Below are 20,352 nucleotides of genomic sequence, written 5' to 3'. Positions count from 1 at the left end.
TAATTCTTTTTGTAAAATTTATTAAAATTTAATTTAATTTTATAGATTATTTTAAAAAATAAAGTACAGTTATTCTCTTATTATGAAAATTTTTCTCTTTCTTTTGTTTATTCTATATCATTAATCACTAATAAAGTAATTTTATTTCTATGAAAATTTTTAATAAAATTAAAATTTAATAAATTTTATGTTAAATTTATTTATATTTATTAAAACACAAATTAATTGATATAATTAATATCTTTTTTATAAACATATAAAAGAAAAAAAAAGTAGTAGAATAAAAAATATTAGCTTATTGAATAATCGAACTCATTAGGCTTAACGCGGCCCAATCGATAACAGATAAGCGTAAGGCGCTAGAAAGCTTGAAATCGTTGAAAAACCGTCAACTTATCTCTCCTCATGAAGTAATCAGGCGGGTCATTTTCAGATATATTTGCTCATTAATCGTTTCGTTTGGCATGAAATACTATTTTAGATCCTAAAATTCAAATTCCAAAACCCAAACCAAATTTGAATTCGCATTTTTTGGCAAATTTTTAGTCTTGAAGTGATTTCTCAGGTGGTTGCTTGTGTATACAGAAGTTTGAGATTATTGTATATGGCAAGGATCGAGCCTCGAGCTCTGTAGCAACAGAGCAAGAAGAAGAAGGGACCGAGTCGAATAAGTCCTGTTACTATTCTTCTATGCGGCTTGATTGTTCTCTTGACTATCTTTTTCCTGTGTTCTTTATACAGACACTGGTCCCTCAGGTTTGTGCACTCCATGATTTTTCTTTTATTTGATTAACTCTTTTCAATTCTTAATTTTAATAATAATAATATTTCTTTTGCTGCTATTCTGGTTTATGCGGTGCATTAATTACTAATACATATGTTTATAACTCGGGTTTAGGTCAAGAATCCAGACTCAAGGTCGCAAATCATTAGGCTTTGAGGTACTTCTTATTCACAACTTTATTTATTTCTTCATTTGAGGTTTGTGTTTTTCAATTTTTTCTATTCTGTAGGTTGAACACGCATTTGTGGATCCAAAGAAATCTGATCTGCCTGGATACGCAGTATGTCTTTTTTCTACTCTGAGCCATTTTCATTTCTCAAATTACTTTGTTTCGTATTGAAAGCTTTTGCCTTTTGAGCGTTTTATGGTAATATGTATTGTTGGATAATGTTAGTTTAAAAAAAAAAATTTGGGGAGCTTCGTCAAAGCCAGTACATGCTGTTGTCTAGTGTATTTTAATGTGTTTCATTGTCTAATTAAGAATACAGTGAATTTTATTGGTATCCATAATTTTTCTATAGGAGTTGGATAATATGCTACTTTGTGGAATTCATAAAGAATTTGATGAATTAGACTTGAAAATTCTCATTTTCACTATATGAGAAACATGGAACTAAAGAAGGGGAGAAAGATATTTATAGATTTAGCAAGGAGGCAAGAAAAGAAATGTCAAGATCTCAATCAAGCTTGGTGCATTAAGGATAAAGAAGGAAAAGTGTTGGTGAAAGATGAGGACATTAAAGAAAATGGAGAAATTATTTTGATGATCTCTTTAATTATAGTCAAAGTGGTAATAGCGTGAATATAGACTATAGAGCAATAGAAAAGAATGTGAATTATACTAGAAGGATTAGATCTTTAGAAGTTAAGGAAGTACTTAAGAGAATAAAAGTGAGTAAAGTCTGTGGACCCGATGTAATACCAATTGAAGTGTGGAAGTGTTTGGGAGATATGGGAGTGACATGGTTAACTAAATTGTTTAATAAGATTCTAAACTCAAAGAAAATGCTTGATGAATGAAGGAGGAGTATTTTAGTATCTATTTTTAAAAATAAGGGAGACATACAAAGTTACTAAAACTATAGAGAAATTAAACTCATAAGTATGAAGTTGTGGAGAGAGTTGTGGAACATCGACTACGTCATGACACTTCTATCTCTCCCAATCAATTTGGCTTAATGCCTGGTCGTTCAACTATGGAAGCGATCTTTCTCATTAGAAGCTTGATGGAGAAATATATAGATGTGAAGAAAGATCTACATATGGTTTTTATCGATTTGGAGAAGGCTTATGATAGTGTTCCAAGAGATATCTTATGGAGAGTGTTAGAATAAAAGAAGGTATCTATTAGGTACATACAAGTGTTGAAAGATATGTATGAAGGAGCAACTACTATTGTGTGCACAGTGAGAGAGGACACAAGAGATTTTTCTATCTCAATTGGATTACACCAAGGTTCAGATGTAAGCCTTAACCTTTTTACATTAGTTTTAGATGAATTGACGAAACATATACAAGAGAGTATCCTTTGGTGCATAATGTTTACAGATGATATAGTTCTGATAGATGAGACGCGAAAAGGAGTCAACAGAAAGCTAGAACTTTAGAGAAGTACTATAGAGTCAAACGGTTTTAAGTTAAGTAAAACGAAGACAGAATACATGTATTGCAAGTTCAGTGAAAGCCGAACTGGTGATAGGGAAGGAGTTTGTTTAGATGGAGTGGTACTGCCCCAAAGTAATCACTTTAAATATCTCGGCTCAATCCTTCAAGTAGACGGGGGATGTTAGGAGGATGTTAGTCATAGGATTAAAGCCGGATGGTTGAAGTGGAGAAGTGCCATGCGAGTTTTATGTGATTGCAAGATTCCCAATAAGTTGAAAGAAAAATTTTACCGTACAGTCATATGACCGGCCATGTTATATGGTAGTGAGTGTTAGATACTGAAGGAGTTATATGCGTCTAAGATAAGAGTTGCGGAGATGAGAATGTTAAGGTGGATGAGTGGTCGTGCTAGATTAGATAAAGTCTGTAATGAGAGTATTAGAGAAAAGGTAGGAGTGGTGCCGATTGAGAATAAGTTGAGACAAGGGAGATTGAGGTGGTTTAGTCATGTGAAGCGTAGACATACAGAGGCTCTAGTTAGACAAGTAGAGCACATTAGGTTAGAGGATAGAAAGAAAAGAAGGGGTAAACTTATACTGACTTCGAGGAGAGTAGTACAACATGACCTAGAAGCATTAGACATTTCCGAGGATTTAACCCAAAATCATTTAGAATAGAGAAAGAGAATCTATATAGTCGACCCCAAATTCTTGGGATAAAGGTTTAGTTGAATTGAGTTGAGTTGGATTAATATACTTCCCACCCATTTATATTAGAAGATATGAAACAAGAAATCAAAGAAATGCTGTTTGAGAATGATTTCGTTTGTCATTGGAGGGGCCTTCTATGTGGACGTGCTACTTTGCTTAAGACACATTTGTATTGAAAGGAATTTTATTAGTAGGGGAGTAATTAGTGGGAGGGTTCAGCTACCTGTTAAAAAGCCATTAATGGAGGTCAGCCAACTATTTTAGGCTTCTTGTGCTCTACACCTCATGTATGTTGTTCAAAATACTCAGTTTCATAAATGTCTATCGTCAGCTCCAGAACCATCACATTGTTATTGAAATTCAGTGGCGTCACCCATTTCTTTGCTTTGGCGTTGTTACATACTTTCCATTCCTATGCAATTTGGTTGAGTAGTACACATGATTTTTATTGTAACAATGCTGGATTTTCATTTTGTTACTAGATTTTAAATACTTCAAAAGGCACTATAATAGTGGAACTTTTCAAGGATGTTTCTTTTGAAGTTATTGACAAGTTCATTGACTTATGGTGAGTGTAAAAATAACCACTTATTTTGGTCTTCGGTTCATAGATTCATATATAGTTCGTGTATCTAGTGTAGTGTCATCATATTCCCTATAGCTCTCGTTGTACAGTGCAAAATTTTCAATGTTCTTTTATTGCATTTGTGCATTTTAGCAAGATTGTGCGTCTTAAATGAGATATTTGCACGGCTTTTTTTTATTAACAAAATTTATATATGGTGGGTCAAACTGCAAGTAACAATGTGAAATTGGGTAACCAAAGCTTGTACTTGGGAAAGACTCAAGTGGAACATTATAATTACTTTATGTAAGCATTTTCCTCTTAAATGTCTAACAGATGCTAAATCCTATGGAAGAACTGATATCTGGGCTTTATGAATTGGTTTCTTTGTTATGAGCACTTGTATCATACATATTATGGTCAGCCTTGTTTCTTTTCTCCTCATCTTCTCTCTTTTCACACATCACTTTCAATCAATTGTATTGCCTGTCTTTTTTGGGTAGGAGTCGCTGATCGTGCATGCAGTTCCTTTGCAGAATACGATGATTGAGGTTTGCTTCATTTCTCTTTTCATTTTCCCTCCCCCAGGTGTTATGCGAGTTTGCAAGGTTGATATATAACAGCTAGGAAGGGTCAACTATGTCTAAAATCAATGTAGTTGTTTGGTTTTACGTAAACTTATACAGAGTGCTTAATACAACATCAACCGTCTCATGTGGTAATTGCCATTGAAGGTTTTTGATTTATGAAATATACCAGAATCAAGTAAACTTTGAATTAAGATTCATAATAGCACACAGTTTACATGTCACAGTCCAGATTCCATGTAATGTATCTTATTATGGAACAATAATTTATAAGTAATTTATAAGTAGAACTGAAAATAAGGTATATTTGTAACAACCTTATATGCCAATTCTTTTTTTCTTAAGTTGATTTATGAGTAGGTACCTCATGAGAAGCATCTTGCAACAAATTTTGCTTATTCTTCTCAAATTAACAATGGAATTGGTTTTGCAGTGAAAAGGGGCACTTCAAGGGGATGCATTTTCGTCATGTGATAAAGCATTATGTGATTCAAGCAGGCAATGTTGATAGCCTTGGGGCTGCGGAAGACTGGACTTTGAAGGGGAAACGTTATAGTCAACTTGATACAAGGTTGCTAGCTTACATCATTTTTTTCTTCTCCAATCTTTTACCATTTTATGACTTGTTAAGTATTGCGCATTTTGAGGTTTAATTACAAGTGGATTTTGATGTTCAACCAGTTTAAAACATGAAGCATTCATGCTTGGGACTTCTAAGGCAAAACATGATGACTAAGGATTTGAGCTTTTCATTACAACTGCGCCCATCCCAGATCTAACTGAAAAGCTTATGGGTTTTGAAAGGGTCATCAAAGGAGAAGATGTCGCTCAGGTGAATGCACTCTGTTTTTCTTTCTAGTTGTTATGACAAGTGAGAGATTTTTAGTCCCTTGTTTTCATAAATCAGCATTTTATGTTGATGACTAGGAGTGCACTATTATGCTGCAGTAACCATATTTTAAATATTTTGCCATAAGGCCATTTGTTCTGGTCATCATGAAGTGTGAGATTTTTTTCCTCATTTTCATATATCAGCATTCAGCATTATATTGCTGATGTCCAGGAGATGCATTACTGTAATATCTAGTCCTAGGGCCATTTGTTTTCATAGAACCAGTATAATAAATTGTTGTCCTTAACCTATGGAGTTTCGTCATACCTAGTTGGAAAAGTTTACTCAGGGATTCATGTCATTACTACTTTATGTTAATAAGTTGTATTTCTTTTTGTTGCTGATTATGTCATTTAACGATGTGCTTGTCAAGGAAATTGAAGAAGTGGATACAGATGAATATTTTCAACCCAAATCTCATATAGGGATCATCAATGTGACTCTAAAACAGAAAATCTGAAGGCTGGCCTGTTGATTCAAAGCTTTTCCACATTGCTTTTTATTGCACCATTACCCTTGCCATGTTTCCTGGCGAACTTGCAATATGAACCGTGTGCATTTGGGGGTCTGTTGTTTGTTCACTAAAGACATTGCTCTGGAATGGAGATCTAATCGAACTATTTTAAATTAGCATGTGTAATGAGTGATATCAATTTTGGCAATTGTTCTTCAGGCTGGATCACACACTAAAATAACATTGTATAACAGGTTGATGCAATCTTTTACTTGGAAATATTGAGGGGGAAAAAGTGATTTTGCTGATGATCTATGCTTTTGACTGGGGCTTTTTGCTTGTTTCTGATTCATCACCTGGACCAAATCAACAAAAGTGCAGATCCAATCTTTTTTTTTTTCCTTAATTCTAACCTTGAGGACCAGTTTTTTTTTTTTTATTTAAAATATTTGTTTGATTTTTTTTTTGTTGCAAAGATTTGATTTGATTGGTTTTTGACCTAGTTGAACTTGTTGAATTAATTAGTAAACCAATTCATTAATCCGTCTGGTTTTAGAAACACAATTCGTGAGATTGTTCTTCCTTTCCTGCTGGGTGAATGAATTTACCAAACTAAAATAGATACATATGACACTGTTAATGAAGATAATATGTATCCTTAACCATAACTAATTGATGCTAATATTCAACAGATTAATGGCTATGTCAAGATATTTCTTGCGATAGCACGTGGATGGACAGTCGGAAGATGATAAGGCAGTCGAATGTGATGAATAAGGCCTTGAGATTTGTTGGACTGCTCATCACTACTATCACTTTTTATTTCGACAACCGTAAATGAACAAACGCAAAGTCGTTTTGTTAACTGGATTTTGACACTTCAACCGGCGTCGTTTAGTTAACCCGACAAAGTTTTCAGCAAGACGGCAACGCTAACACTCTGCTCGCGCTCCTCGCATAAACGCACCGTTTTAGCCCAACACGCACCATTTTCCGTTTGTCTACACCGGGTAACACCGAAAAGTACTTTCACGGGACAGAGGTGAAAATGAAGCCACTGGCTCTGCTTCGTCCTCTCTCCATCTACTCTTTATCTCCTTCACGTCCTCACTTGCCACTCAAACCTCTCGTCCAGAACCCTAGCCTTAGATTCTCATGTTCCCCTATTCAATCAGAGCCGGTTTGTTTCTCCCAGTCTTTTCAATCGATTAGTAACTTGAGTTTCTAAGCCTCTTCTTCGACTCAAATTTTACATAATGGTCGGAAAATTTTGTTCAGGTAAAAGCTGGAGATATGGGTCCAAGATCCGAATACAGTCCTGGAGTATTCGATGACTTGTTCCTTGCTCTGTTTCGAAACAAAATGGTCAAGGTGAGTAGTACGATTTAACAAGTAGCTGAGCCAATTTCTTATAGGTTTTTACGTGACAAAAGATGAAATCTTGTAGTTCTCCATATGATTTATTAGGATTGGTTAAAGTTTTTTGTGTGAAAATCCTTGCTTTCAAGGACGATTACAGGAGGTTGGATGGGATTCTGAGAGGCGTGGATATGATGGATTAATAGAAGTAGCAAATCGGCTCATGTTGACAGGCAGAACTAATGCTGATACAAGGGATGCAGCAGTAATGCTTGATTCTCTAACCTCTTTCTTCTTTGCAAGTACACTTGCATTGCTTTTATGCATTAGACTGCCATTTTTTTGGCCTAGAGCAGGTTCGAATATTAAGGTCGCTGTTTCCTCCGCTTCTGTTAGATCTATATAAATTGCTTATCTCTCCTCTAGGAGGAGGAAAAGTGGCTGCCATGATGGTTGGTGAGTGATTCTCGTTTTTAAATTAGATGTGTTCTTCTTTTAACCATGGCAATTAGTATATTGTGCCAAGTTCAATGATCTACAGCGAGGGTGACTGCATTCACTTGTAAATGGCTTATGGGCATTTGCACGGTGAACTCTGTCGATCTTCCTGATGGAACCTCATGTGAAAGTGGGGTAATTATCCTTCTTCTGATATAATGGAAGATTGGAAGTATTAATAATTTGTCTTCAAGTCCTGATTAGTCAAACTAATTTTGGTTGGTTTTATGGGAAGGTTTTTGTAGAAAGATGCAAGTATTTAGAAGAAAGCAAATGCGTAGGCATTTGTGTCAATACATGTAAACTTCCAACACAGGTAAGCTAAACTATCCCTTCATGTCTCTGATGAGTTCTTAACCAGTCTCAGTCGCGAAGTTTGCTGCTGCATTTAAATATTTTCTTTTCTTTCTATTCGTATATATATATACAACACACAACATTGCATTTAACAGATTTCATGACTTTCTATAATTTGATTTTCTAGACTTTCTTCAAGGATTACATGGGAGTCCCCTTACTGATGGAGCCAAACTTCACGGATTATAGTTGTCAGGTATCTAATACGCCATTTCCTTTAAACATTCATCCCTTTCTGTTTCTTAACAGGATAAAGGTCAGTTTAGATATGTAGAAAGTGGGGATGCCCAAATCACCATTTATTTTGTTGTGACCTTAATGTGGCAGTTTAAATTTGGGGTTCTTCCTCCACAACCTGAAGATGATAGCACGCTCAAGGAGCCTTGCCTTGAAGTTTGTCCGATCGCATCTCGAAGAAGGCCAGTTGCCCAAAGCACAGATGTAGTGCAGTGCCCAAAGGCATAATTGGCCATTGTTATTTGATCAGTAACTCATTAAATCTCTCTTTTATACTTGCATACAGATTACTAGAAATGCATCTACAGTGATATAATTTATGTCTTTCCTGTATCCACAATCTGTTCATGGAACAGTCAAAAGTGATCGGTTCACAGTTGTTATTTGCCATAGCACATGCAGAGAGAGAGAGAGAGAGAGAGAGAGAGGGAGAGAGAGCACCTATGCAATTCATACAATGCTAGAAAAGTAAAGAGCAGGAGGATTGGAAAATATTTGTTAAAATGGAACTGAGAGCTGAGGGAACTACTGACAGATGAAGAACTATGGCCACCAAGACTCGTACCGCAATCTAGAGCCCTTGTGTGAGTTTGAAAAGAAAAATGCCTTGCTACTCCCCTTTGATTAACGGCAAGTATAGGTGCCCACGGTCCGAAACCGAACTGATTTAATTTAGAATCTTAAACAAATTGAAATTGATTGAATCTGAATCCAATTAAACCAAACTCAAACTGAACCATTGATCAGTTCAGTTTCGGGTCACAATTTATTTTTTGCCCTTTCAAAATAGGAAAAAAATAAAAATTATGAACATTAAATTTAATCAAAAGCGGATCAAATGAGAGTCAAAACATAAACCAGCAGAAGATTCAGCTCTTTAACCGTGGCCGGGTCTAATTTGCAAGCGAGCATAAAGCTAATTATATTCCTTCTACCCCATAGCTCGACTGAATGTGAACACAACACACTCAGAAAGTTTGGTGAGTGACAATGTCCGGATGGGAGAAAAGCATGCTGCTAAAAAGATATATCCTGCTGTTTCTTGGTCTGCCTGACAAAACAACAGTTCAACCTCTTCTAACTGGAGCTTTAGGTCATGAGAAAGAAATGTATTGTTAGTAGTAGCTAGGCAATGATAAATAGCCACAGTACAATTACAATCAGAAAATAGTAAGACATCCATAGTTTATCAAAGAAAACCGTTACAAAGATAAAGAAACACCATCCATAGGTCCAACCAGATTGACTCCACCTTTTTTCGAAAGGTTATAGAATATTTTAAGTACACGTAATAATAATGCTCATTTTTTCATAAAAAAATGAATCCTGATAAATTTTATATAATTGTAAGAGATGATACATATGCATCAGTTGTATCTAATAATCTCTCGCCTTCTTTATCCGGAATTGCAAAAATAAACTTAGTTAGCATCAAGATTGAAATTAAATAAAGAGGGAAAAAAAAAAAAAACAAATGCCAAGTGAACTGAGAAACATAACCTGTTGTTTGCCATATCACATAATTACTAATAAATTGGCTATCAAAAATAAAAGATATGTTTCTGTGAATTAAATTAAAAATTGATAAAAAAATTTTTACGAAAACATACTCTTAAATTCAGATATCATATTATAAAATTTACCCATAAAAAAAATTCACAACAAGTGATTAATATTCTAAATGACTATTGTCGGTTCTATATGTCTCGTCTAAACTAGATCTTAATAATATTTAAATTTATTTAAAAACTCATGAAGAACTCTTGAAATGATCTTAATATAACAGGTTATTTATAAAAAAAAATATAATTAGAAAATAAATATTATTTTCATAAAAATTGGGCATTTAAAATGATTCTCAACATGCATTTTAACTAAATCACATAAATTTATTTATTATAAATCAAATCACATAATCCGACTAAAAATATCCAAATCACATTATATATCTTTTGTATTTTCCTTTTAACTTCTATCCTTTATTTTTAGGGGAAAAAAAGAAAACAAAGCAACAGTTCAAACGCCACAATCAAAGCGAACTTAATAATCTGATAGACAAGTACAAAATTGCAGTCAATGTTCCATAAAAAAAACTTGGAAGTTGGGATTTATATTAGTGGAAAAGAAGACAATGACAAGTGTGGAGAGCACCACGCACACAAAATCCGGTGCCATAGGAGTAAAGGGTAAATTATTATTTAATCCCTCAAATTTGTAAATGTTCATTAGTTGATCCTTCATTCTCTAGAACCCAATTAATTGATACATAATATTTAGCCTAAACCCAATTTGTAAATATTCATTAATGACACTACTCTCCTAAAATTCAAGTTAAATAGTCAAAATTCTACATGAATATCCAACGTGGCAATTAGAAAGGTAAAGTACTATTTTATATGGTTAAAAGACAAGCGCACCGAGTAAAGTATAATTGGACCGAAACAAAACTAAACAAAAGTACTTTTACTTACCTAATAAGGCGAGCGAAAAATATATCAAATAAAAGTCACTCCAATAATAAAGCGATATCAAATTTCACAAAGACAATTTGACATACAAGTAGAGATTATTTTCATAAACGAAATAACTGTTATTTTTTTTTAAATCTATAAATACCAACCAAGTAATCAGAAACAATGTATACATATCCTCATTCTTAAATTCTCACTATAATTTTTATTCATATTTTTTACATCCAATTCTCAGACTTGAACGACGAAGCAGCTTACTAAAAAGTCATCTAGCTTATATTTTTCTTTGTTGCATATTTAAGTGGCAGTAGGACCAAACCTTGAAAACTCACAACAGTATCAAAATATGTTAATCAAGTAGTCTCTATCCAAATTAATATTAAACCCAAATATATCCTTGAAAACTCATGACAACATCAAATATGTTAATCAAGTAGTCCTCTATCCAAATTAGCATTAAACCCAAATATATCTATTACCTCTCTCTCTCTCTCCCTCTCTATCTATCTGCCGTCTCTCTCGTCTTGCTACATTTTTCCCCCTCTCCCTACAACTCTAATGCCTTCTCTCTTCTTGGTGGGAAACTCAACATTTAAACCAAAGTAACAAATGTGGTGCTTGTACTTTTATCACGATATGTATGGATCACAAGGTTCATGGCAAGGAGGTAAATGGACCCAGCCATGGTTTGAATCATGAATCATGGTAGAATTGGTCCAGGTCAATGATTCCAGTTCATCGATCGGTTTGGAATCGGAATTGGAGTATAGAGGAGTCCGTTTTGATCTCTTCCTTTTGGACTTAAATAGAACCAAATGGGGCATTTTTTTTCAATTATATTGGGTCTTTTATTTATTTATTATTAATATTAGTAGTAGTAGTTGTAGGTCAAATTAGAATTATACTAAAATAATATTATATTATTTTAGATTGAAATTATATCAAATTAAAACTGGTCTAAAATATGAGGCTAGCGAAATCGAATGGGAACCAGCCTGTGACTGAGTAGAGGGAATATTGGGTTAATTTGCGGGCAGTGATTTGATTGAAGTTCACGATGAGGAAAGAAGAGGTTGAAAGGTTTGGGATAGGGCAGGGAAGGCGAGACGGGGACGAGATGGAGGGTAGGTTTATGTTTTTTCCTTTTTTTATAGTGAAAGGATATTTTTGAAATTTTAATTATAATTATATTTTATTTTGATTAATAATAAATTTATTTATTTTTTGACAGAACGATTATATTATAAACAGAAGCAAATATAATGAAGCAAATTATTTTAAATTGAATATAAAAAGATTTAATTGCATTTTTATTAAATTTTATGGATCAAATTATAAATTACCAATTATCACTCACTTATGATTTAAAACACTAGTGTGCAAAATTTATTACCTTTTGATATATTTAGTATATATAATAATTAATTTTTTTTAAAAATGTAATTATTTTAAAATTTAGTAATAATTATAATTATTTTAAAATTCAGACATGACAGCCTATGAAATAAACATCGACCGGCATATCAGAAAATCAACTCACATCATTTGCAAATAAGTACAATTTTTTTTACCGTTAATGGGAAAAAAATAAAATAAATCTAAAAACGAAAACTAAAAACGCCAAAAGCTTTTCCAAAACCGGTGACTGAGTGAATCCAACGATAATCTCCACCAACAGTCATGAAAACAAACCTCTCTGTTACTACTGTTTCTTCGATTAAAACTCAGTAATGGAGGGTTTGGCACTGTGTTATGAGTTCCGAGTTGCTGTTTTCACTATGATATCTTCTCCCGTGGATCCTCCTTCATTTACTGTCAAAAACAAGTCTTGCTTGTAGTGATTCGCTTTCCCTTTTGAAGTCTTATGCTCACTGTAGCTGTGATCTCGCGTTGATTCCTTGAAATCTCACAGATCTAACGTGCAATTTTCTAATAATAAACTGCGTCGGTGATGGCGGTGCTTGCAGTCCCAAATACCATTGGTAAATTGTTGTTTATTCTGCTTGTAGTTTCTATTTGCTCTTATTATTGTTTTTTACTGTTTCGGTGCTATTTGGACTCAGGTGTTTATAAAAAATGCTTTTAGTAGCTAAGTAAATAGACTCTGGAAATTGGAACTCGGATTTTATGGTTTTTTTAGTTTGGGAAGTGCTAGGATGGAGATGTTGGGTCAAGTCTGAAGGAAGTTATTATTTTTTCATTAATCATAAATTACTTTGGCTAATAATGCGGTTGTTGGTTTTCTAGAGGTGGGATTTCTTGCCAAAACCAAGGCAAAAGAAATTTGATTAGTTATGGTTTTTCCTTATCAATATCAGCAACCAAAATTGATGTAAAATTGGAAATTTTCGAAATTTTAACATTATGAACGGGAGCACTAGATTGATTGACTAATAGATATTGCCGTGGTGTTAATTGTAGGTTATTGAGAGAGATGGACATCTACACATTTACATAATAATGTGTTTGGGGTGGTTTCAATGTTTGTATGATTTTCAGGGGCCAATTGAATTCTGAGCCATCTAAAGTGAATTAATTTGCTATCACATGGTCTGTCATGATTTCTTGCTCTTGTTAGATTGAAACTGTTTTGAATATCAGGTGCACAAGTATCAAGAAAAGTCTGCAGTCTGTTGCTGCATCTTTTGTTTGTTTCTTGTTATGTGATTCTCACTACCAATGCCAATTTGGTTGATGATCGACACTTCAAAGAACTGATAGTACCTCCAAGTAGAGTACCTGCCGCTGCACCTGCCATTCTTGATCTGCCTCTGCCAGCCAACCTTCCACTGTTTCATAAACTGCGAAGAAAACATTTATCACCAGTTGGTGCATCATCGGCTGTGGTAGCACCAGCCGCACCTCTTAATTATGGTCCATTAATAACTTCTATTCACCCGCCTACCAGTTCACATTTGTCAAAAACATCAATGAAGAAGAATGCTTTAGTGCCTCCCACTGTTGGATTGATAGAAATTGCACCAACACAATCCAACACTAGTGCAAATGCTTCTGGTTTAGCTCAGCCGCCATTATCTCCTCATTTCTCTGGTAAGACATTCTGGGTCTAATTTTAGTTTTTCTATTTTTTATGCTTTCATTTTTCTTCGTAACGATTAGTTGACCATCAAAGATAAAATGGAAGTGAGTTGTGTATTGTTTCCTACCCAAACTACTAACCAAAGGGAATGAATATGATATTCAGCTTGTAAATAAACTCACATAGATAGTAAGGAACCTGTAATTGTGCACTGACCTTAGATATTATCTATAATTGATTTCTCATTTTGCCAGATTGTTGCAAACCTGACATGGTGTTGAAACAAGGGAGTCATAATTGCCATTGTGTGTATCCCATAAAGCTTGACTTTCTCCTTTTGAATGTCTCACAAAATCCTAACTGGGACAGATTTCTGCAAGAGTTAGCTTCCCAGCTTGATTTGCTAGTTTCTCAAATTGAGCTTATCAACTTTTATGTACTCAGCTTATCAAGATTAAATATTTCAATGGATATTACTCCTCATACGGGAATCAGCTTCTCTGCCAGTGATGTGTCTTCAATAAATTCTTCGCTTGCATTACATAAGGTTCATTTTGACTCCACCCTTGTGGGTGATTACAGACTCCTCAATCTTACCTGGTTTGAACCTCCATCACCTTCCCAAGGTAAATTTAATCTTGCACTTTATTGCTTCATTGATTTGAGCATCTCAATGTGACCTTGAAATCAATGGGGTGGTTTTCTCAATCAAATATAGTTTCAGCCATGCTATTTACTTTTCTTGTTTGCAGTTAACTTTGCCTCAATTTTTTTTTCATATTAGAATTATATAGATCCATGATATCTTCTTGTTTGTGTGTGTGTATTTACAAACCCATTACTGCTCGTCGTTGCTACTAAAAAAATTTTCCTTATGGGTTAAATTACTTTATTCATTGCTATCTTATGATACTTGGTATATAGTGTGTTGGATCATCAAAATTAGGATTTGGATGTTGTGGTGCCAATGTTTTGCTTGACAATATATATATGTATACAGTTTCTGATCAATATTTATATTCTGTTTTATCTTTTTATTATCATTAATTTTACCAGCAAACTTTGCATGGATTTGTTAAGTTATTGCTTTGGTTCTGGTAAAATCCTTGTTTTGGTGTTGAAAATTATAGCAGCAAACATTTTATAGATGTTGGTTCTCTTGTTTGTATGCTGAAGTAACATCACATTGCATATACAGCTCCTATTGTTGCTTCATCACCTGTGGAAGCACCAGCACATCAATCTGCAACTTCCACACTACCCAGTGATCCAGGCAGAGGCAAACATTCAAATCTATTTCTTATACTCAGTATTGGTGTTGGCATCGTGATTATTGCTATAATATCTATGCTTATAATTTGTTCATGCGCAATTCGTGAAGGGAAGCCTAAAGGATCTCCTGAAGGAACTGGTATGTGTCTTAACTATTAGGTCAAGTATTTTAATGTTGTTTCTCTGATCATGTTTTTGAGTAATCATTAAAAATATCAACAAAACAAAAACTCAGTGTCAGCTTTAGATAATACTTTTTGAAGTTTGCATTACTGAATACATCACATATGGCATTGAGGAAAAACGTCATTCAGATTATCATCATTGGTACTTGGTAGTGGCTACGTCTTTCTTTCATTTGGGACATATTCATATTTGTCTCAAATCAGAAAGAGTTTTTGCTTGAATGCAGCTTTTCTGGTTTGACGTTTGTAAATTGAACAGCAAAGTTCAGTTTGACACTAAACTTTATGGACCTTCTTAGGCACTTACATGTTTGACTAGAAGAAGTATGGGTCAATTTCGGGAATGCTTGAACCACCAATTTGGAACCCAAATCAATTTATTTTGGTTGTTATTGCATGAGTTTTCTGTGCATAATGTCCTGTCTTTTGTCCTGCTGATTGCTAAAGTACATCATATAACTGTAACTACTTATTGATGTTAGTTGAGTATTCCTTATTACACAAATTTTGAATGTTTCTATGTCCATTTGTTTTATATTTGATCTTTTTATTAAAATTTGTTTATTTTTTCAGTGAAGCCAAGGACTGTGGATGCAGTTCCAGCAGGAGGATCTCTGCCACATCCTAGCAGTACACGGTTTCTAGCCTATGAAGAACTTAAAGAAGCAACAAACAACTTTGAATCTGCAAGCATACTTGGAGAGGGTGGGTTTGGTAGAGTTTTCAAGGGTGTCTTAAATGACGGTACAGCTGTAGCAATTAAGAGGCTTACCAGCGGAGGACAACAAGGCAATAAAGAATTTCTTGCTGAGGTTGAGATGCTTAGCAGGTTGCATCACCGCAATCTTGTGAAGCTTGTGGGTTACTATAGTAGTCGTGACTCTTCGCAAAATCTACTGTGTTATGAACTCATTCCAAATGGAAGCTTAGAGGCCTGGCTACATGGTAATTATCTTAAAACAAAGATACACCTGTCGTCCAAGTGTTTGCTATTTCCTTCTAATACCAATAACTTTCATGAAGATAGAATGTTTATTGTTGAAAAAAAAAATAGATATTACCTATGTTACACTAATTCAGCACTTCAGCCCATGGTGCCCACACTGACATGACATTAACATATGTGTGAGATAGAAACATGGTTGTCTTTAGCCCATGACCACGTGGGACCTTTTACCCAATTCTTTTAGGCTTTGGATACAATCTCATCAGCGGTAAGCCGGTAATAACAAGAAATTGAAAAATGTGCATCTCTAGTTTGACTTTCTTTATTAGTGGTCTATTTGTTGAATTTCAGCTAGATTAATGACCTTGATGAATGTCATGGCGCCTAATGACATAAACCAAATTACACATAATAATAATAACACTAATTAGCAAACATCAAACATGTGATCATGCTCATATGCAATTTTTTGGATTATTGTGCTGCCTGAAGATCTGAATTCTATGATGTTGAATCCTTCGTACATATCTGCACAAGGCACTTGCAGCTGAGTTCATGCAACATAAGATAATTTATACTGTATACTATAGTACACAATACTGACACAGGGCAATTGCAATTGAGTTCATGCAACTTAGGATATTTCATACTGTGTAATAGAGTACACAATACTGTCTGATTGTGCCTCAGGTCCTCTGGGTGTAAATTGTCCTTTGGACTGGGACACCAGAATGAAAATCGCACTTGATGCTGCAAGAGGTCTTGCATACCTGCATGAGGACTCACAACCATGTGTTATCCACAGAGACTTCAAGGCGTCCAATATATTGCTTGAGAACAACTTTCATGCTAAAGTAGCTGATTTTGGACTTGCCAAACCGGCACCTGAAGGCAGAACAAATTACCTTTCCACTCGTGTCATGGGCACATTTGGGTTAGTCTCAGTCTCTGCTCTTTTTGATCTTTATTTATTTATTTATTTTATTCAAGGTCAATGAGAGAGAACGACACTATTTTTAGGTATGTAGCCCCTGAGTATGCTATGACTGGATATCTACTAGTAAAAAGCGATGTTTATAGCTATGGAGTTGTCCTCCTTGAGTTGCTGACCGGAAGGAAACCTGTGGACATGTCACAACCATCTGGGCAGGAAAACCTCGTCACTTGGGTTAGCAGGCCTGATCTTTTACTTATTGGCCCTTTTGATAATTTAAAAAAAATTTCCTTTATCATATAAATAGAATACTGGGCCAATTAACACAAATGAGTTGTATTGATTTCAGGCCAGGCCAATTCTCAGAGACAAAGATAGGCTAGAAGAGCTTGCTGATCCAAGGCTTGGGAATAAATATCCAAAAGAAGATTTTGTGCGGGTTTGCACCATTGCAGCAGCTTGTGTCGCCCCTGAGTCAAACCAACGACCCACCATGGGTGAAGTGGTCCAGTCGCTTAAAATGGTGCAGCGTGTTACAGAATATCAGGATTCCATGTCAGCATCCAATACCCAGCCAAACATGAGACAGTCATCCACTACCTTCGAGTCTGATGGGGCATCTTCGATATTCTCCTCAGGTCCTTACTCTGGTCTATTTGATAATGACAACATCTCTCGAACAGCAGCTTTCTCTGAAGATCTTCATGAAGGACGATGAATGCTTTCGAAGGTGGTTAACCTGGATCCTTCACTTAATTTGAAAAGGTCCAATACTACAATCCAAGGAATTCGATAAATTGATGATGGCAACGTATTAATAGGAATTCTTTAAGGAAAGTGACATAGATGTTGCAGTTGTGATTGGTGGAGCTGGGAAGTGGGTTTTTTGGTTGTACCTTGTGGAAGACCGACCACTGCAAATTTTCCTTTAAGGCAGTGGTTATTCTCTACACGGTTGACAAATTTTGTAAATATAATAGCTTTGTCTTATTGGATTTCCCTTTTAAGGTTCTTGTTTAATTTTCTTTTCTTTCATCACGCTATTTTTCAAGTCCATGAGGTATTTTTATAGGCTTTTTCTGTCCTATTCCTCCCTTCTGTCTCGGTTCCGGTTCCCAGTTCAATGGAGACCACACACGACACATGCTGTACAGTTGCTAAATGCAACCATGAAAAATTGAAGTACAACGGACCTAACTAGACCAGGATCTGAACCAGACGGGGATTGGCTTAGGTCAATGGCTCAAGGTACGGTTGGACATGATTTGAGTTGGGTGGGTTTTAGGCTATTCTGTCAATGGTTTGAACAAATTCAAGGAAGATAAGTTCATTCTCTTCAATATCTGACTTCGAAACCCAAAAACTCAAAATCCGTCTATCTGACTTTGAAACTATAAAACCCATTTAGCATTTTCCCATTGAAGAATCTTGCATGCAAGACTTCCCAAATATCATATTTGAAAAATGGAAGAAGAAGAAAATGAGATGGGGAAGAAGTATAGTGTTGGACAAGAAGTGTAGTTGTGATAAGAAGAGCGGTACTGTTGGAAGACATGGGAAGAAGTGCAACGCTTTGGAAGAAAATGAGAAAAACATATAAATGAAGAGGTGTTGGGTGTCTGGGCATGTGGTTCATTAGGTGGGTATCTGTTGGTATATAAAACGACAAAGTTTTAAAATATAGAGATACTTGGTTGGGATCAGGTTGATTTATGCTCTGTTGGTGTTGCTTTTTGGAGGGTCAAATTGTTTATCAGAATAAAAATATTATTTTAAATATTGTTAAAAAAAATTAATTTTAAAAAATTATTTTATTTTTTTAACGTTTTTATAATTAAAATTTATTAAATTTAATTTAAAATCATTTTGTAATGTCCTCTAATTAATATATTTAAAAAAATAATTTTCTCAATAATAATTTTCACAAAAATATTAAACAGGCTCTTAGACTTTTTGTTAACAAATTTGAAAACCAAATCAAATATTCGGTTGATCTTCACTTAAAAGTCTAAACCAATATTCAGCCCATGAAAGTATTTATTTTCGGTCTGAACTTTGATTTCTGGGTGTTCTTGTACACCCCTAGTTCAAAGGGTTGAATCAGAACCGGACTAACTATTGGGTAGCCAGTTTTTGTCCCCTCTTTAAGCCTTGAACTTGCAGCTCGAATCGCAAGTTATACTTTGGTTCAATTTTTGTTTTTTTTTTTTTTAAAAAGGTGACAACTTTAGAATGCGTTACCTGGAGCAAACCGTTTTTAAACTAAATCGAAGATGTCAAAAACCGAAATCAAAATGGAACTGGACCAAACCCGAACTATTCTAATCCAATTCCGGTTCACCTCATCATAGGACCTAAATCGTTAGTTTCGGTCCGGGACTGAGGCAAGGCCTAGACCTAATGCCTAACCATTTTTGCCCTACGGAAATATGTGTATGTGTATATATATATATATATATAGATAAAGATAGGAATTCCTTAAGCCTCAAATGGGCATCCTGAATCACAGGATTACAGTATAAACTATCATCATGCAGGGCCTTTTAAGTCAACATATGGGCTGTCCAGTTACAAGTTCCCTCGACAAAAACAAGCTTCACCATCTCAAAAGCTGGAACCAATTGGGAGATGTGATCTCTTTTACTGTTGCATTATTTATTCTGATTTTTTTTATTTAGATTTAATTATGTAAGACTTAATATATATAATAAAATTTTATTATTAAATATATAAAATTCATATATCTAAATAGTAAAAGTTAGTAGCACTAAATTTTATTAGCTAAGTTTTCTGATGACTTTCTCAATTTCGAAACTTCACTCCACCATTCTCCTCTTAGATTAAAAAAATTAAAAATAAATACGGTCAATATTAAAAATAATTTGTTTAATAATTTTAAATTTTGTTTTTATAAAAATTTTAAAATACAATTGTTATATAAATTTAACTATTTTATTATAATTAAATTCATATAAATTTTATTATAATTAATAGTTAAAATTTATTTATTATACTTAATATAGAAAAATTTCTCAAATAAGATATATCTATTTAGCAAGTCTACCTTGTCCATCCATTAAATGTCCCTCCCTCAAGTTAAACCACACACGCATGCTATTTTTCAAATTTGCAACTTCTTTCCCTTTTTATATCGATTGAAGGCAAACACCTCTCATTTTATCTGTTCCATATTGAGCTTGAAAATAATTAGAAAATCTCACCCTAAATGGACACAGATACCCTAAAAATAGAGAGGAAATTGCATGGTAATCAACCAACTCACCATTAAATTCCCACTTTTTCCCTTTAAAATCTCAAATCCTGCCTCCTTTGGAATCAAAGAAACTAACAAAAGATCTTATAAAAAATATTAAGAGAGAGAGAGAGAGAGAGATTCAACGACCATGAATATGGAGCGTAACATGTCCATTCTCCTTCTTATCTCTCTTTTCTGTT

At 34.4% G+C, this 20,352-nt stretch overlaps 3 protein-coding genes across 9 annotated transcripts; all 3 read left to right on the top strand.

The window, feature by feature from the left end:
• The first annotated feature begins 353 nt into the window (after window positions 1-353).
• On the top strand, window positions 354-8,368 carry LOC110661485 (beta-carotene isomerase D27, chloroplastic). 6 transcript variants are annotated; one of them, XM_058139503.1, is made up of 14 exons: window positions 354-756; window positions 899-941; window positions 1,014-1,064; window positions 4,201-4,215; window positions 4,692-4,822; window positions 4,933-5,083; window positions 6,290-6,777; window positions 6,876-6,968; window positions 7,117-7,221; window positions 7,313-7,412; window positions 7,498-7,589; window positions 7,690-7,770; window positions 7,939-8,007; window positions 8,139-8,368. In XM_058139503.1, exons 7-14 carry the CDS (start codon window positions 6,646-6,648, stop codon window positions 8,274-8,276), a joined length of 810 nt encoding a protein of 269 aa, XP_057995486.1. In that variant the 5' UTR covers window positions 354-756; window positions 899-941; window positions 1,014-1,064; window positions 4,201-4,215; window positions 4,692-4,822; window positions 4,933-5,083; window positions 6,290-6,645; the 3' UTR covers window positions 8,277-8,368. The 6 variants fall into 6 exon arrangements, with proteins under 6 accessions (XP_057995486.1, XP_057995474.1, XP_057995469.1 ...); XM_058139491.1 differs by having other exon boundaries at window positions 4,685-4,822; XM_058139486.1 differs by having other exon boundaries at window positions 4,168-4,215.
• Window positions 691-5,603, top strand: LOC110661486 (peptidyl-prolyl cis-trans isomerase CYP21-4-like). The gene is made up of 6 exons (XM_058143168.1): window positions 691-756; window positions 1,014-1,064; window positions 3,582-3,667; window positions 4,685-4,822; window positions 5,056-5,083; window positions 5,517-5,603. Exons 1-6 carry the CDS (start codon window positions 691-693, stop codon window positions 5,601-5,603), a joined length of 456 nt encoding a protein of 151 aa, XP_057999151.1.
• A 3,766-nt stretch (window positions 8,369-12,134) lies between the features above and the next one.
• LOC110661484 (proline-rich receptor-like protein kinase PERK3) lies at window positions 12,135-17,916 on the top strand. Of its 2 annotated transcripts, none has more exons than XM_058139478.1 (8): window positions 12,135-12,501; window positions 13,121-13,570; window positions 13,814-14,185; window positions 14,758-14,970; window positions 15,590-15,961; window positions 16,653-16,896; window positions 16,983-17,140; window positions 17,248-17,434. In XM_058139478.1, exons 1-8 carry the CDS (start codon window positions 12,471-12,473, stop codon window positions 17,277-17,279), a joined length of 1,872 nt encoding a protein of 623 aa, XP_057995461.1. In that variant the 5' UTR covers window positions 12,135-12,470; the 3' UTR covers window positions 17,280-17,434. The 2 variants fall into 2 exon arrangements, with proteins under 2 accessions (XP_057995461.1, XP_057995459.1); XM_058139476.1 differs by having other exon boundaries at window positions 12,137-12,501; window positions 16,983-17,130; window positions 17,246-17,916.
• The last annotated feature ends 2,436 nt before the right edge of the window (window positions 17,917-20,352 follow it).

Source organism: Hevea brasiliensis, chromosome 2 (assembly GCF_030052815.1).
Source record: "Hevea brasiliensis isolate MT/VB/25A 57/8 chromosome 2, ASM3005281v1, whole genome shotgun sequence".
NCBI lineage: Eukaryota > Viridiplantae > Streptophyta > Magnoliopsida > Malpighiales > Euphorbiaceae > Hevea > Hevea brasiliensis.
Note: the sequence above shows the minus strand (reverse complement) of the source record. Positions and strands in the feature narration are given on the sequence as shown.

Bases quoted from the DNA above. Each gene is read 5' to 3' on its own strand.
- LOC110661486 (XM_058143168.1), top strand. From the start codon at position 691: ATGCGGCTTGATTGTTCTCTTGACTATCTTTTTCCTGTGTTCTTTATA. The intron at 757-1,013 runs GTTTGTGCACTC...TCTATTCTGTAG, and splicing joins TACAGACACTGGTCCCTCAG to GTTGAACACGCATTTGTGGA. The intron at 5,084-5,516 runs GTGAATGCACTC...GTGCTTGTCAAG, and splicing joins AAGGAGAAGATGTCGCTCAG to GAAATTGAAGAAGTGGATAC.
- LOC110661485 (XM_058139497.1), top strand. From the start codon at position 6,646: ATGAAGCCACTGGCTCTGCTTCGTCCTCTCTCCATCTACTCTTTATCT. The intron at 7,222-7,312 runs GTAATGCTTGAT...GGCCTAGAGCAG, and splicing joins CTGATACAAGGGATGCAGCA to GTTCGAATATTAAGGTCGCT. The intron at 7,413-7,497 runs GTGAGTGATTCT...AATGATCTACAG, and splicing joins AGTGGCTGCCATGATGGTTG to CGAGGGTGACTGCATTCACT.
- LOC110661484 (XM_058139476.1), top strand. From the start codon at position 12,471: ATGGCGGTGCTTGCAGTCCCAAATACCATTG. The intron at 14,186-14,757 runs GTAAATTTAATC...TTGCATATACAG, and splicing joins ACCTCCATCACCTTCCCAAG to CTCCTATTGTTGCTTCATCA. The intron at 16,897-16,982 runs GTTAGTCTCAGT...CACTATTTTTAG, and splicing joins CGTGTCATGGGCACATTTGG to GTATGTAGCCCCTGAGTATG.